We start from the raw sequence: 16,027 nt of genomic DNA, 5'->3' as shown, positions 1-16,027 counted from the left end.
AGGAAAATCCTGAGGAACTAAAGGAGGTTATAGACCATGAAACTGTAGCAACTACAGTCTGAATTGTTGACTGAGTATTCCAGGAGCACAGAGTAGCAAGGTGTATCAGTAGAGAAGCTAAATGTCTTATAAAGACTAAGGAGATAAAAGATCAAAGATAAGGAATTTAAAAATTCAAGTATAGTGACAAAAGAAAGAAATGATGGACCATATGGTCTAGGCTATTTTTTTTAATTAATTGCTTTTTTATTATGGTAAGAACACATTATGAAATCTACCCTCTTAACAGATTTTTGAGTGTACTATGCAGTATTAATAAATATAGGCACCACATCTTATGACACATCTCTAAAATGTAACAGAAACTTTATACCTATTAAAAGCAACTCCCCATTTCTCCGTGCCTCCCCCAGCCCCTGACAACCACCATTGTATTCTTTTTTTTTTTTTTTAACATCTTTATTGGAGTATAATTGCTTTACAATGGTGTGTTAGTGGGCAAGATGAATCTATCCTTCTTTTTACTTTTCTTCCCACCTTTTTACATTGCAGTTTCTATCAGCTATACTTTTCTAATTTCCCTTGCTATATCTTCCTTGACTTATTGGTTGAGTGAATTGTTTAATTTCCACATATTTGTGAATTTTCCAGATTTCCTTCTGTTATTGATTTCTAGTTTCATTTCATAGTGTGAGTTCAAACTTTCAAAATTTATTGAGACTCATTTTGTGGCTTCTGCCCTGAAGCATGTTCCATGTGCACTTAAGAAGAATGCATATTCTAATGTTGGGTAGAATCTTCTGTATACATCTGTTATATCTAGTTGTTTTATAGTCTTCTTCAAGTCCTCTATTTCTTTTTGATCTGTCTAGATAGTCCATCCATTATTGAAAGTAGGATATTGAGGTCTCCAAATATTATTGTAGAACTATTTCTCCCTTCAGTTCTGTCAGTTTTTACTTCATATATTTGGGGTGTTAAGTGCATATATGTTTATAATTGTTATGTGTTCTTGATGAATTGACCCTTTTATCAATATAAATTGTCCTTCTATGTCTCTTGCATGTCTCCTGTGACAGTTTCTTATATAACATCTCTTTTGGTTACCATTTGCTTTGAATATCTTTTTCCTTCCTTTCAATTTCAGTCTATTTGTGTCTTTTAATTTTGTAGAAAGCATATAGTTGAATCATTTTCTTAAAATCCATTCTGCTCATATCTGCCTTTTAGTTGAAGAATTTAATATATCAGGTCCTAATGAGAAAGGTCTTACTTCGGTCATTTTGCTTTTTTTTTCTACTTGTATATCTTCTTTATTCCTCAATTCCTCCATTCCTTTCTTCTTTTGTGTTTGATTTTTTAGCATAACATTTTAATTCCCTTCTCATTCCTTTTACTGTATATTTTGTAGTTTGTTTTTTTAGTTGTTACCCTGAGGATTACAATTAACATCTTAATGTATAACATTTTAGTTTGCATTAATACCAACTTAGTTGCAATAATATACAAACACTTTGCTCTTATATAGCTCCACACCCCTCTATGTTGCTGTTATCACAAATTTCATCTTTATGCATTGCGTGGACATTAACATAGATTTATAGTTATTATTTTATGCATTTGTCTATTAAATCATATAGGAAAAAAGAGGAGTTACCAACCAAAAATACAGTAATACCGGCTTCTATATTTATCTGTGTAATTACCTTTTCTAGTATTCTTTATTTCTTCATGTGACTTTGAGTTATTGTCTAGGGTCCTTTCATTTCAATCTAAAGGACTTTTAGCATTTCTTAAAGGGCAGGTGTAATAGCAATGAACTCTCACAGTTTTTGTTTATCTAGAAACGTCTTAATTTCTCCCTGAGTTTTGAAGTACAGTTTTGCTGGATATAGAATTCTTGGTTAACAGGTTTTTTTTTTTTCTTTCAACACTTTAGGTGTGTCATCCCACTGCCTTCTGCCTTCCATGGTTTCTGATGAGAAGTTGGCTGTTACTCTTATTGAGAATTCCTTTTACAAGACTACTCATTTCTCTCTTGTTGCTTTCAGGAATCTCTCTTTGTCTTTGTCTTTCCACAGTTGGAGGTGATTGTTTAGTGTCCTCTCAGGTCTTTTCTGAGCATAAATGTGGACATAAATGTTTCCCTCTAGATTCCCTGGAACACACAGGAGCTTCTCAAAGTCCCTCTTCCCCTAAGTATCTTCTTCCCCAGCCTCTTGTTTCTCAGTCTTTTTGGTCTGTCTATGTTTGCCCCATGTGGCAGCAGCTAAATATGTTTTTGCCTTTAAATACTTTTGAGGGCTTCCCTGGTGGTGCAGTGTTTAAGAATCTGCCTTCCAATGCAGGGGACAAGAGTTTGAGCCCTGGGCCGGGAAGATCCCACATGCCACGGAGCAACTAAGCCCGTGCGCCACAACTAAAGACCCAACACAGCCAAAAATAAATAAATAAATAAATTTGTTTAAGAAAAAAATATACTTTTGAAAAATGCTGCCCGGGAAGCCACCTCAGCCATGAGGAAGCTCTGAGTCAGGAAAACAAAGGCAATCCCTTGAGCTGATCCTTTGGGGAGCTATTAGATGTGTCAAAACACATGACAACAATTTTTTGATAGTAAGGTATGTATGGCTTCCTCTGGTACCAGCAACCTACACAAGGAATGTGGACTGTCATCTTCAAGGCTGCCACTGAGCTGGGGAGTCGGGAATGGTAGCAGGGTAATTTAAAATGCCACAGAACTCTCTTGGTAAAATTCAGTACTTTTTTTCTTCATTAAGCATTCCTCTGGTTGTTGTAATTTCTTTTTAGACTCCAGAATTCTGAAAAAGTTGATTCTGACAGTTTGTGCTCTCGTATTTGTTGCCTTCTGTAGGGATGGAGTTTCTCTCCTTTGATAGCTAGTTTTGCTGTATTCTATGAGCTATTCTTTTACATTTCAAGATCAGTATCATTTTTATCTGTTCTGTAACCAAAACATTTGTCAATTGGTAGCATCTAAAGATTGAAAACTGGTAAACAGTGTTTAAATTTCTGTGATTATGTAACTATCATGTAACTATATTTTACTTGAGAGTTAAGTAGTGTACTATGATTATATCTCATTTTCTGCTTCCTAAACCATTCAAGGAGACTATTCCTAGCATCAGATTCAAAGATTACACTTCAAAGTTTGTTCAAAACCATGCCACACTTCAATTTGCTTCGTATTTGAGCCATGCCTTTCTTACATAGTTTCTTTTTATCTGGGATTTCTGATGGCCTGTTTTGTTGTGTTGTTTTTGTTTGTTTGTTTAACAAAGAAATTTGTGCTGCCTTTACCACATTCCAATTTCTTTGAATTTCTTTTTTATCTTTTGAATAGAATCCACTCTTATTGAAGCTTTCTATGTCCCTGACCTAATTTAGTCTCATTATTTCCTTTTGGACCATTGTTTACAGTTTATTATTTTACATCATATTACTAGTAGCCTTTGCTTTTTACTTGGATTATGTGTATTTTTCATATCCTCAAGTACTTCTATCCTCTCAACCTCTAGATGGTAGAATTCCTCTGAATTTGATCCTGGGCCCTCTTTTCACTCTCTGCTTCCCTCCTAAGCAATATCATATATTTCTTTGACTTTAAATGTCATTTATATTTTGAAGATACCAATATGTATTATCTCTTCTTTTATGGTTTACCCATTTGGATTGTGTTTAAGGGAAAAAATCTTTTACTACATTGAGATTATAAAAATATTCTCCCATTTTGTCTTCCTAAAGGTTTAAAATTTTGCCTATCATATTTTAGTCTTTATTATACTTGGAATTGATTTTTTAAGTTTGAGGCTGAGGTCAAATTTGTTTTTCCCCTTAGGAATAACCAGTTGCCCCAGTGTTATTTATTGAGTATTCTTTCCTTTTCCCACTGAACTGCAATGCCCCACTAACTGTTTTATTGGCAGTGGGAGAAGTAGGTTGTAGGGTCCTTTTGCAGATCTTCAATTAATGCCCCTCCCGCACTTCTCATTCCCATCTTCCATCATATCTCTGTTCTTTCCTTTCCAAAGTTCTACTGGGCAGCTTGGCTGCCGTCTTTGTTCTTGTCTCCAGTTCATATTCAAAGCTATGGCTTCCTTTGTCCTTCTTCCTCACTCAAAATTCTTCACCTTCCAGCTTCCAGAAATTTGTTGAAACTTCTTGCTGAAGACTGTCTCCCACTTTCCTTTTTACTTGTTATTGTGGGTATACAACATTTCAATTACTTTAATGGGGACTTAGAGGGAGAGGTTTCAAACACATGTGCTCATTCTGTCTACTTTTTTATCTGAAAGCACAAAGTGAAACATTTTAAATATTAGAAGTTATATTACTACATTCTCTGTAAATATTTAAAAATATAATTAAATTTCATCTTTTGGGAATGATATAAGCCTGGCTGTCTCTGAAGGTAGAAAGCTAGTCAGAGGGCCACAAAGTCTCTTCCTTAGGGTTCCAATTTGTTTTTTAATGCTTCATAAGATTTTCCATTTTCAACTATCCCATTTATAGTCTTTAGTATTTCATAATGCCAAAAAAGTGGCTAATTCTTGTGTTACAATGTCTGTGACCTTTGGCTTGTGGGTGTGTAACTAAACGCCTGGAAATAAGTATCCATGAAAAAAGTACAGGCACATAAAGAGAAGAAATTCTGTAAAACTTTGGTATATCCCATTAATGATTTCACTGTTCACTATACTTGGGACAGATCTATAGTAAAGTGACATACTACAGGTTTCTTTCCCTTGCCAGAAATGGGAAAGTACTTGGTGTAATATTTTCTTTGCTTACATTGGATGCATGCAGTGAAGCTGGTTTATTTTTGGTCATTTCCTGTCTATGAACACTGTGTTATTTTAGCCAACACTACTATAATAAAATATAATGCATAAAATGAATTTCCACACCTATGAATGTTGTAATAGAAATTCATAAAATACGTTATTATAGGAATCAGCACCACTTATTCACTGGGAAAAGAATCTTCTGAAATATTTTAAGTCTTTCTGTTCTAGCCTGTTATAGAATGCATAAAGATTTTTTTAAAAACCTGTAGTCCTCTGAAATATTGTCTTTTTTTTCCATTTAGGCATTTGAGAGTATATTCTCCATTTAGCCTGGCTTCAGGGACTCATTACTGTGTTGCATTAAGTTAATCACCCTGTCTTAGTGTCCTCTACTAATCAAGAAGGCATGGAATATTTTTCTGATTAATTCTTACATAAAGATTGAGTTGGATAAATGAACATTTGGACTTGGAATTAACCAGTAAAGATCTTGAAGAGAATTCCTATTTGATGGCAAACTGCCTACTGTTATATAAATAATACTTGAGTAGGGAAATATACATGGAAATGTATTGGGCTTCATGGAGAAACAAATTTTAAAGCATAGATCCTCCATAGAGGAATACCACATTTCTTAAAGCATAAATTTAAACTAGACAAGGGTAAAACCTAGACCAGGTGACTCCATCACCTAGTCTAAAACATTTGAATAACACTTGAATCCTCCCTCTCCTTCCTTCCCGACAATCACTAAGTCCTACTTTTATGATCTCTTAAATATCTGGTATATCTGTGTTCTCTTCTTTTATTAATAATTATCACTAAAATGTATTGAACTAAGCGTGGAGTATGGTTTAGAATATGATTTCTAGTCTTAATAACAACTCTGAAAAAATATGTATTATGACAACCATTTTACATACAAGGAAACTGAAACCACAAAGAAATTAAATAACTTGCTCCAAAAGTCATCTATTTATCACTGGCAGATCTGGGATTTGAACTAAGCTCTATCTGATTTTCTTGTCAATGCCTTTTCTACTGCATGATACCCTCTTTTTTGTTATGCCCTTATATGGTCTAGTTGACACTATTGCACTGGTCTTCCTACTAATCTCTCTCCATTCAGTCTCTCCCTGCTACATCCTCCACAAAGTTCACCAATTTATTATCTGTCTCAAGTAGGTCCTTGAGGGCAGGGAACATATCTTATTCATCTTTTTATCGCAAGCACCAGAACCTAGCTCCATGCATGGCACATTGGAGATGCTTAAAAACTTGCATTGAATATGGTTCTGTTACTTTTTTATTTAAAAATCTTTTTCTGCTCCTCAACCTTATGGGATAAAATCTGACTTTTCAGCTTCATCTTCAGCTACTACTCCCCCATATGTTTAAGTGTTTAATTTCTATGTTTCAGTGTTCCATACATATTGAAATTGTTCTTAACTGAATATGTTATATATAATTAGGCTTCTGTGCCTTTATTCATTCTATTTTTCTTACCTAAAGTGTGCTTCTTCCTTCTACTTCTGATGAAATTCTACTGTTCATCTTTCAAGGACCAGTTCAGATACTACCTCCTTTTGAAACCTAACTTCTCCCCACTAGAAGAATTCATTGTTCTTCCTCTGCATTTCCATAGCATATTGCTTAAATATTCATTATATGACAATAAACATAAATATTATATTAGGATTAATGTATACATTTATCTTGCTTTCCACCCTCCATCCAGATTGGGAGCTCTTTAAGGACAAATAAGTATTAATTTATCTTTATATCCCCAATGCCTACCACAATATCTGACACATAATAGGCTCTCCAGATTAACCTATTTGTTTAATGAGGTTGAGGTCATTTCAGTTTAGAAATTATACCCATGTGTTTATTAATTTAACTGCAGAGTATGATTAGAGCAGTTCTATTTCTGGGAACATAGCCCAATAAAAGTGAAAAGAGTTTTGATATATTTAAAAATTTGCACATGATTTCTATACTGATTGTCCTTATCAATTCAGATGAGTTGGTTGCCTGGGACAAATTCTTAGGACAGTGCCCTGTGGGCTTTTAGCAAATGTTTGGTGAATAAGTGACTAAGGGAGCAAATGAAATAATATGTATGTATGTTTGACTAAAAAGATGTGGACATATCTATTAAGCACACAGGGAAAACTGGAAGGACGATCCCCAACATATAAACATGGGGAGCAAACGTCCTAAGTTATGTTTTATGGAAATCAGAGCACACTTTCGCCGAGGGACAGATTCCTCTGTTCCATATTGGCCAGAGTCTGAGGCTAACCTCAGGCCTCATTCAGAAAATAACTGAAATGGGTTTGGTCTTGTATGACCTATTTAATAGGTGCTTTGTTTCCTATCTACAGCCCAGCAAACTTGCCATTTGTTGTTACTGAATGTCCATGTGAGGTCTATAAAAGTTAGAAATTACTTCTGCTTTGTTTTGTAACTACACAACTGTTTTGCTGAGGCCAGGTTTGTTTATTTCACTTATTTTCCTAACAGTTTGCTTGACAAACCTTTAAAGAAAATAAATAATCCTTTTCTAATAATAGACATTTTATTTTGTAGTTTATATTCTTAAACTTTTAATCATATGGAAAAAAGGTAAACAAGACACTTCCAAATAGATGATATAAAACAACACAGCTTCTCAAAGGATTTATTCATGTTTTTGGCACATAGCTGTGATTCAGCTTCTTTTGTTGCATGTCATGACCATCAGGCATCACTACATCAACTAGCAAACCTTTTTCTTGCCTTGACTTTACTTCTTCATTATTGGTCTTTGCCTCACCTGCAGAAACCTTCTTACTAACCCTTAGCCCGTGACTATGTCACTGACTTGTCCCTTTGCTCGAACCACAGTTTATGATTGGAACACCCTTCTTAAGAGTCCATAGATACTCATAAGAAACTTCATAATTGTCTCATTTCATTAATTCTTTGAAGAAATATTTATTGAGCACAACATGTGCTAGGGAACTGTGCTAGGTGCTGGATCTACTATAGTGAATGTGACAAAGTTTGAGCCCTCAAGGATCACAATGTTTAGTAAGAGAGACAGACAAGGAAACAAGTAACTGCAGTGCAGTGTGGTTAAGTGCTGTAATAGTGGTATATATTCTTTTCATTAAGCCCTCTTTATTTCAGTGGCATTGAAATGTAACTCCTATCATTTATCCTATTCTAGGAATGATTATATGCTTTACATAGCTCAACACAAAGTTATCACACAAAGCACAGTATAAGGAATTCTTCATTCTCATCTTATTTTTGTTCTATATTATCAGCCATTACATTTATAGAATTATCATCTAAGATTATTCACACACCACTGCTCATTGAATGTTTGATTATTGTCAGATAATAATCATTGTCTTGAGCACTAGTCTGGCAGAAATCAGTCCTTTTATATTTTCTCAGTTGCATATTCACTTAGAGTTGATTGATGTCATTACCCAGTTTCTTATTGTGTCAACAAATGTGTTACATGTTAACTGGTACCTATGAAGTAAGTACAGTAAGTCTAGTAAAGCATGATAAACCAACAGGGTGATGGTTTGTCAGTCTTACTCCCAGCATCAGCATTATAAAACTTTTGAAGATCTTTAATAATGCAGTCATTTACATTGTGAAAGGCCCATTGTGAAAAGCTCATAGATTCCAGAGCCCCAAAGCTGAAAAAATATAGTCAAAATTGTAAACACATAATTATGCTTGAGTATGAGAAGTGATGTATTGGAAGAGTGTACAAAATTCCACAGGAGCACAAAGGAGAGCAAAGCACTAATATATTAGTAAGGGCAAATAAATACTGTCTGAGAGCAGAATTCCAGAACGAAAACCCATAGAACAAAAACCAAGCATCGACTGAGTTTTGAGATTGGGTAAAACAAATAGTTATGTCTCTATTCACAAAGCAGAAAATTTGAATTGGATCAAGCTATTTCTTTTCTTCTTCAAAGAGCTATCATTTAGGTAACCTTTTATAAAACATGTGGCTCTAACTGAAAATAATAACAATGATCATATTCAGTAGATATGTGAAGTTATTTTGTATATGTGTGTGTGTGTGTGTGTGTGTGTGTGTGTGTGTGTGTGTGTGTATATATATATATATATATATATATACACACACACACATAGAGTCAGTAGTGGATTTCTTATTTCAAAATAGGGAGGAAATCTTCATTGATTGTACTGCTTATAACTGTAATATATATACACTTGCAAAATTTCAAACAACATTGAAATATTCAAAAATAGAAAGTCAAAGTTACCCTTTAATCCAGCTTCTGAAAGAGAAACTATTCTTAGCAGTTATTATATAAATTCCCAAGTGTTTTATAAACGTAGTTTTATATTACATGGTTCTTACTATAGAAATATTATTTTGTAAAATACAGGTTTTTTTCATCCAGACAGTGCAATACTTTATAGATTAGGAAAACCTATTTGTTTTCACATGCAAAGATATCTATGATATATTAAATGGATTGTTTTAAAACCAAATAGACTATCAATTATCTTTCATTGATATAAATAATTTGGGTTTAAAAGTGGTATTTTTGTTGTTCACATGTGCCTCTTTTTGAATTAAAGTACATGACTAGAAGAACACAAATCTTGTAGATAGTCTATTGAAAATTAGTCTTTGGTGCTCTGGGTTTAATTACCGAAATGAAAAAAAAGTGAATATAAAATTTCAAATACCTTTCCAACAGGTCTTTACAATTTGTTATTTACTTTGCATGATAAGACTTTCATTTAAAATTATATGTTGGGTTTTCCAGGTCTCTGGACTCAGGACTCACCAGTGCTTTACAAGGTCTATCTGTCACAGACACACACCTTGTCGAAGTGGAGGGAGACACACTTTCCTTGTATGGCTCAGGAGCGCTGGAATGTCTGGATCGGAACTGGAGCGTGCAAACAGCAGGAATGGTGACAACAGTGTCCTTCACTTTCATAGAATTTGATGAAATCGTCCAAGTGCTTCCCAAATTGAAGATTAAGTTTCCTAATTCTTTGGTAAACATTTCCTTTTAGTTGTATGTTTGAATTCTTCTCAGTCATGACTTGTATATTCAGGCCAAAGACCTGTTTTAACTTTTATTTCTGCAGTTTCTATCTGGCAGGGAGACTAAGTTCTTGTGCTGATTTTCTGAATCTGGGATTTAAATTAGTATTCATAAATGGCCTTACAGTCTTCTGTAAATATTGGAAATTATCTCTCTAGAAAATGCTTCTTTATGGAGTATAACGGACTAATGTAATTTTATTCAAATTATATATTTCTGCTTTGTAAAACTTTCAACAGGACCTCACCCAACTGTATATTATATATTCATTTATTGTACCTGGTATTAATGGGACATATATATTTACATATAATTTTTACAGTAGTCCCCTAACAACACTTAAATAATTTTAATAGCTCATTAAAATTACTTTGAGAAATTAGCCCTTTCCAATTATGGTATTATTGTATTATTTATTAGTATGAATTTGCAGAAACTGTGATTTCCATGAATTCTCTCCTGAGTTTTTATTATCATTGTGTTTTTCTCTGTCAGCCAAGTGATTTCCCTCACCTACCCTTTATTAAGTGTTTTTTATTTTTCTTTTGTTATATCATCCTCCCTAAAAAAGATAGAAGTGGAGACAGTATGTTTAGAAAAGACCATCCAAATTCACAGACAGAACACTTACATTAGCATTTCGGTTTTAGTGATTTTATTTTCTGGTAGCCAGTTTAAGTAGCCTACATAGTAATTAGCAAGATAAAAGTAATAATGGTTAACTAGTTTTTCTCAGAAGCGCTGTGTGAGCCCTGTATTTATAAAATTCTGAAAATTTTACTTCTGATCTTTCCTTTGTAGATTTCATCTCATTGTAAAGCATATAAAATCATTGTAATGCCTGGAAGAGTCTGAATTATTGTATATCTATATAATTTTTAAGACTCTTAGGTTGTTAATGAATAGGGGGATGTCCTTTGCAGAAGGGAAATCACTTTGAATCCAATATTGGATGGATTAATATATTCCATCAATAATTTTGCATTAGGTGGATTAAAGTTTATGTAAGTTTAATACATTCAGTTGGTTTAATGTAATTGAAAACATATTAGCTAAGCGTAAAGTTTACATTTATTTGGGGAATGATCAGTGAAGCTTTAATGTTAATGTTTTAAGATGGTTAAACTCAATATTCACCTCTTTTTTTGTTTTATTGTTGTAGCACCTTAAATTCAAGGAAACAAATCTTGTAATGCTGCAGCAATTTAATGCACTAGCACAACTCCGTCGAGTTGACCAGCTGACAATTGATCCTCAAGGAAATCCAGTTGTCAATTTTACGCTCTGGAAATATTATGTTCTGTTTAGACTGAGCCATTTTAATATGCAGAAAATAAATGGAACAGAGGTAAGCTAAACACGAAGTCAACTGTAGAATTAAAATATTCCTTTTTAGGGGAAGTAGTCATAAAAATGGCCAGGAATTTATGTATAAAATCATGATAGAACTTTTGAGAAATAATGTTTTTTTAAAAAAAATCTTGACATTTAAAATGTTGAAAAGCTAAAACTATTTATCTAAAAACTTCTAAGGTATTAGACAACTTTTGAAAATAAAATAGTAACCAGATCATGATGAATAGTAAATCCTTTTGTGATAGTTTAGATATTCAGAGAAGTAAAGTGTTTGTAGGATAATAATTTAAAATTTAGAAAAACCACTTCTGTAAGTAATGTGATCTTTGTATTTTTCAGAGTGCTTTACAGACTGTCTGACATGCACAATGGTATGGGGAAGTGATACTAAATGTCAATTAATAAGGATTGTGGTAGAGGAAGGGAAGAATAACATGGAAAAAAAGAATGTACATAGGGAAAGAAGAGTGATTTTAAAAAGAAGAGATGAGAAGGAGAAATAAGCAAGGAGGAAAGATAAAAGAAGATAAAGTAAAGATGAGTGAAAAAGGAAGTAAAACAACCATAAGTCCATAAACGTCCGGACTGCTTTGTTAATAGTTTGTAGCGGATGCTTTTGGCAGATCTGCATTGTATAACTTGGACCTGGAGCCTGAATAACTGGAAAATTATTAGTAAAGAGTTATTTTTCAGATTGATTCTGCTAAGGTTGTCACAGGGTTAATCCCCCAGCTATCCAAAGATCATGTTCTCTTTAAATATTACTTTGGAAGAAAAGAGAGAAACTATGCTTCTTCCTCTACTGTGGAATTCCAGAACTGAATTTAAATAATCCTCTAAAGGAAAAAATCTTTAATATGCTGTTAGTATTATTGTGATTATCTCTTAAAATTCAGACCTCCTTACTGCAAGATGAACTATAATCAACTTTGCTAGCATAGTGGTAATAGCAACTGTATTTCCCTGCAGCTGATACACTGTAAGTAACTCTAGCCTAAAACTCCGAAACTACAGCATACCATTAGGAGACTGGAGGTCTCTGGGTCATTGTACAAAAGCCATATGAAATTTGCATCAACCATGGTAGGCCCATGACCACAGTATCAGCCATCTGTTGAAGATGTAGGGCAAACCTGGAACCTTCAGATGAATAGTAATTTCTCCAGCTAGTTCTCAAGAGATTTGTTTCAGCTTTATGTACCCTCTTGGTACTTCCCCAGAGAGGCTGTGAGTCACTGGTCAGATCTAATAATTAGTTCCAAAAGTTTCCAAAGCTAGCCTACACTGGAAATAGAATAGTTATTTTTGCTATGGGTGAGTAATTCTCCCTCATTAATGGCCAAATCGTTATCTCAATTAACCCTAAATAGTGTATTTACCCAAATGTGGATCACTACTGGAGAGGTAATAATTATTATAAAACCTTGAGATAGGAAGTAATAGTATAATATAATTGTATAAAGTAGAGAAGGAACCAATGTAATTTATTCTGATTGAAAGTTCCGAAAATGTCAATGCCAGGGATATTTGACCCTTTAATAAAAGACCCAAAATAAAACTGCTTATCTCATCCTTGACAATATATAATGATGTTATACTATATTTCTACTTCTCTTTGTATAAGAGAGAATGATATTGCTTGAGGAGACTTAAACTGAATTATGAGCATCGAGAGGAAAAGATGCAGTAGTGCCCTGCACTGGCCACTAGGTGACTATATTAGACCAAACAACTTAGCTGTCAGCTGAAGGACGGATACCAGGGAGCAGCAGCCTCATTAACTATGAAAGTCTAGGGAAGGGAAGGGAAAGAGTCAGTCTGCACTGATTCATGTGTATAAGATGCTTGTGAATTATGCATTTATTTTCCAGAAATTCCTGTGTAGTGTATTATAGCTAGTGTAAAGAATAAAGTTTTTAAAAATGCAAAATTTAACTATACCAGGGTTTCTCAACCTCAAATGCTCTGTGGAGATTTTGGATCAGATAATTCTTTCTAGTGGGAACTGTCCTGTGCATTGTAGGACATTTAACGGCGTCCCTGGCTTCGACCCACTAGATGCTAGTAGCGTCCCTCCACCAGTTGCGATAAACCAAAATCATCTCCAGACATTGCCAAATGTTCCCTAGGGGCCAAAATGGCCCCTGCTTGGGAACCACTGCATTATATTGACAATCTAATAGTATTCAAAATGCAAGAAACCTAATTTTATATTAAAAAATATGCCCAGATATTAATACAAGTCCTGATTTTAGTAGTTTCTTGGTTATCATAGGAATGAGCCCTCATGGGGAATATATCTGTGACAGATTATTCCTTGTGGGGAGAAAGGCGGACATAATTTCAGAACGAATAGGAGTGCCTTTCCTAATCCAATGTTCATTCCTCAGAAAGGGACAAAATTATCCTTTTAGGAACAAGGTATGAACAACACCTTGTCTTACCTTTGACTCATTGTTAAGGTCAATCTATTCCATTGACACTTGAGATTTTTCCCCCTAAATCATTCTACTCAAAGAAGCTATAGGATTTTTGAAAAAAATTCGTTAAGAATTTAAGGTGTCTCAAGTATAATCCTTAGGAACCATGGCTTCTAAGTCAGAGCTAACTCCTCACTTCCCAGCCATCATCCATCACCATGGGCCACATTTGTATCAATACATCTTCATTCTAATCAAGTGCAAGGAAGAAAGAGAAATATCAATGAGAACTCACTGTCCTCTTACAGCCCAGGAGAATGTATTTTTCTGGACTAAAAGAAAATATTTAATCTGGAAATTTCTTTGGAATTATGTTAGTTGTATCAAGCTAAGAGGCAATGTCATTTTTGACCCCTGTCCTTCCTATCTCTTCAGGTGACGCAAAATGATATGATAATGGCTGAAAGGCTCTTTGGAATCCTAGCACATGTAGCATCTTCTGAATTACCCCAGTACCATCTGATTTCAATTCTGGGTGATGCCAGGTAACCTTTAATTTCTATAGTTTTTATAGAAGTACTGTTGCACTAGAAAAAGAAATATATTCCACACACCTCTTAATTGTGCTATTTATTCATCCCACAAACATCCTAAATTTGTTTTGTGTCTGGCTCTCTCCAAAGTGTTGGAGGTATAAAGATGAATAAGACAAAGTTCTTGCTCTTGGGTGGCTTATAAGCTAATAAATTAACTTACTAGCTTATAAGCTAATAAATTAAAGACATTTCAGATGCTATAAGAGAGGGCTGTAGGAGCATAGGAGACACTACATTTTGGAAAAACATTGGTGAAGGCTTCACAAAGGAGGTAACAGTTTTCTAGTTCTTCAGGAATGAATAGGAGTTTTTTCAGGTACAGGGTATGAGGGAAAGAGATCTGCAAAGGCACAAGGAATTGTAAATAGTTCAATATAATTGGAGCATAGGATGATTGCAAATTGTGATAGGAGATGAAGGTAGAAAGATTGATTGTGATCTGATTTTGAAGAGCCGAGAAATCCATGAAAAACAAAACTGAATACTGTGCTTTGTAATTAAGCACAACAATCTGTGATTAGATTCATGTTCTAGAAAGGCTGATATTTAAGAGGACAGAGATGGAAGGAATGGAGACCAATCAAGAGGCTAGTCTGTAGTCCAGGAGAGAGATTATAAGGGTCTGAACTAAGACAGTGAGAATGGAGAAGAGGATAATTTGAAAAATACTTAGAAGGCGTGTACCTGACAGAAAACACTGACTGACAGGATGTAGCATAGATAGAAGGAGAAAAGTCAAAGATGGTGTGTTAGTCATGATTCAGTTATAGATAATTCACTCTGGCTAGAGTAAGGAGAAAACAATTGATATATAAGAAATTAGTTATCTACAGAATCATTGGAAGGAATAGGGAAGCAGTCTCTAGACTGGGCCTGGAAAGGATCTCAGAATGATACCACGGAACCAGTCCACCAAGAAAACTGCTACCTTTGCTATAGTCTGGGAGCTGGGTGATCAGGAGGCTTGTCCTGACCTCGACCTCCAGGATCATACCACTTTTTACTTTGAGGATCAGGAAGTTCCCCATTCCCCTCCCCAAAACTTGGCTCCAGAGCCATGCTACCTTACTATAATCTATACCAACAAAATGGGTATCTTGTGTGCTTACTTCCCCACTTAGTTCAGTTCTGATTGCATTGGTGAGAGCAGAAAAGTGGCAGAGTTTTCTCTAAGAAATTATAACCAAAGCCAATCTTCAGGTAAATTTGCAGCCTGAGTTTATAATACATGCATAGTTTAAAATAATTTCAAAATTTAAACATTACTATCTCTAGATACCTGGTAAAAACAAATGCACCTTCTATCTGGAGGAAGTTACTCTCATCCTATCTCAGATAATCCCCATGGATAATTTTTAAGGACAATGACCAACACACAATGAAAAGAATTTTTTTAAATAGCCAAGCACACAAGGAAATAAGGCACCATGTATAAGAGCTAGCAGGAAAAAAATAGACCACAGAAACAGACCCACAAATACTTTAGATTTGGCGTTATCACTTATAGATTATAAAATGACTATGCCTAATATATCAATATTTCATGGTATAAAAAACAAGGTTGAAAATATCTGGAGAAAACAGGAAATTTTTAAAAAGTGATCCATCAGATTTGAAGGGAAACTAAAGGAAATCCTATAAATGAAAAATATAATAAGCATAATTATTAAAGCTTAATTAAGAGGTTTAACAGCCAATTAGACACACCTGAAAAGAGAACCAGTAAACTGGGAAATAAACTA

General features: G+C 34.3%; 1 protein-coding gene across 4 annotated transcripts in view; it reads left to right on the top strand.

The window, feature by feature from the left end:
- LRRC49 (leucine rich repeat containing 49) overlaps positions 1-16,027 on the top strand; it is a 128,897-nt gene that overhangs the window by 100,202 nt on the left and 12,668 nt on the right. For all 4 annotated transcript variants that reach the window (XM_007197781.3, XM_057543748.1, XM_057543749.1 and 1 more), the window contains 3 exons: positions 9,626-9,863; positions 11,076-11,261; positions 14,125-14,234. In XM_007197781.3, the coding sequence (XP_007197843.2) occupies positions 9,626-9,863; positions 11,076-11,261; positions 14,125-14,234 (534 nt within the window). The remainder of the gene's footprint in view (positions 1-9,625; positions 9,864-11,075; positions 11,262-14,124; positions 14,235-16,027) is intronic.

The sequence above is a fragment of the Balaenoptera acutorostrata genome, chromosome 3, assembly GCF_949987535.1.
Source record: "Balaenoptera acutorostrata chromosome 3, mBalAcu1.1, whole genome shotgun sequence".
Taxonomy (NCBI): Eukaryota; Metazoa; Chordata; class Mammalia; order Artiodactyla; family Balaenopteridae; genus Balaenoptera; species Balaenoptera acutorostrata.
The sequence above is the reverse complement of the archived record's forward strand: the minus strand, read 5'-3'. Positions and strand labels throughout refer to the sequence as shown.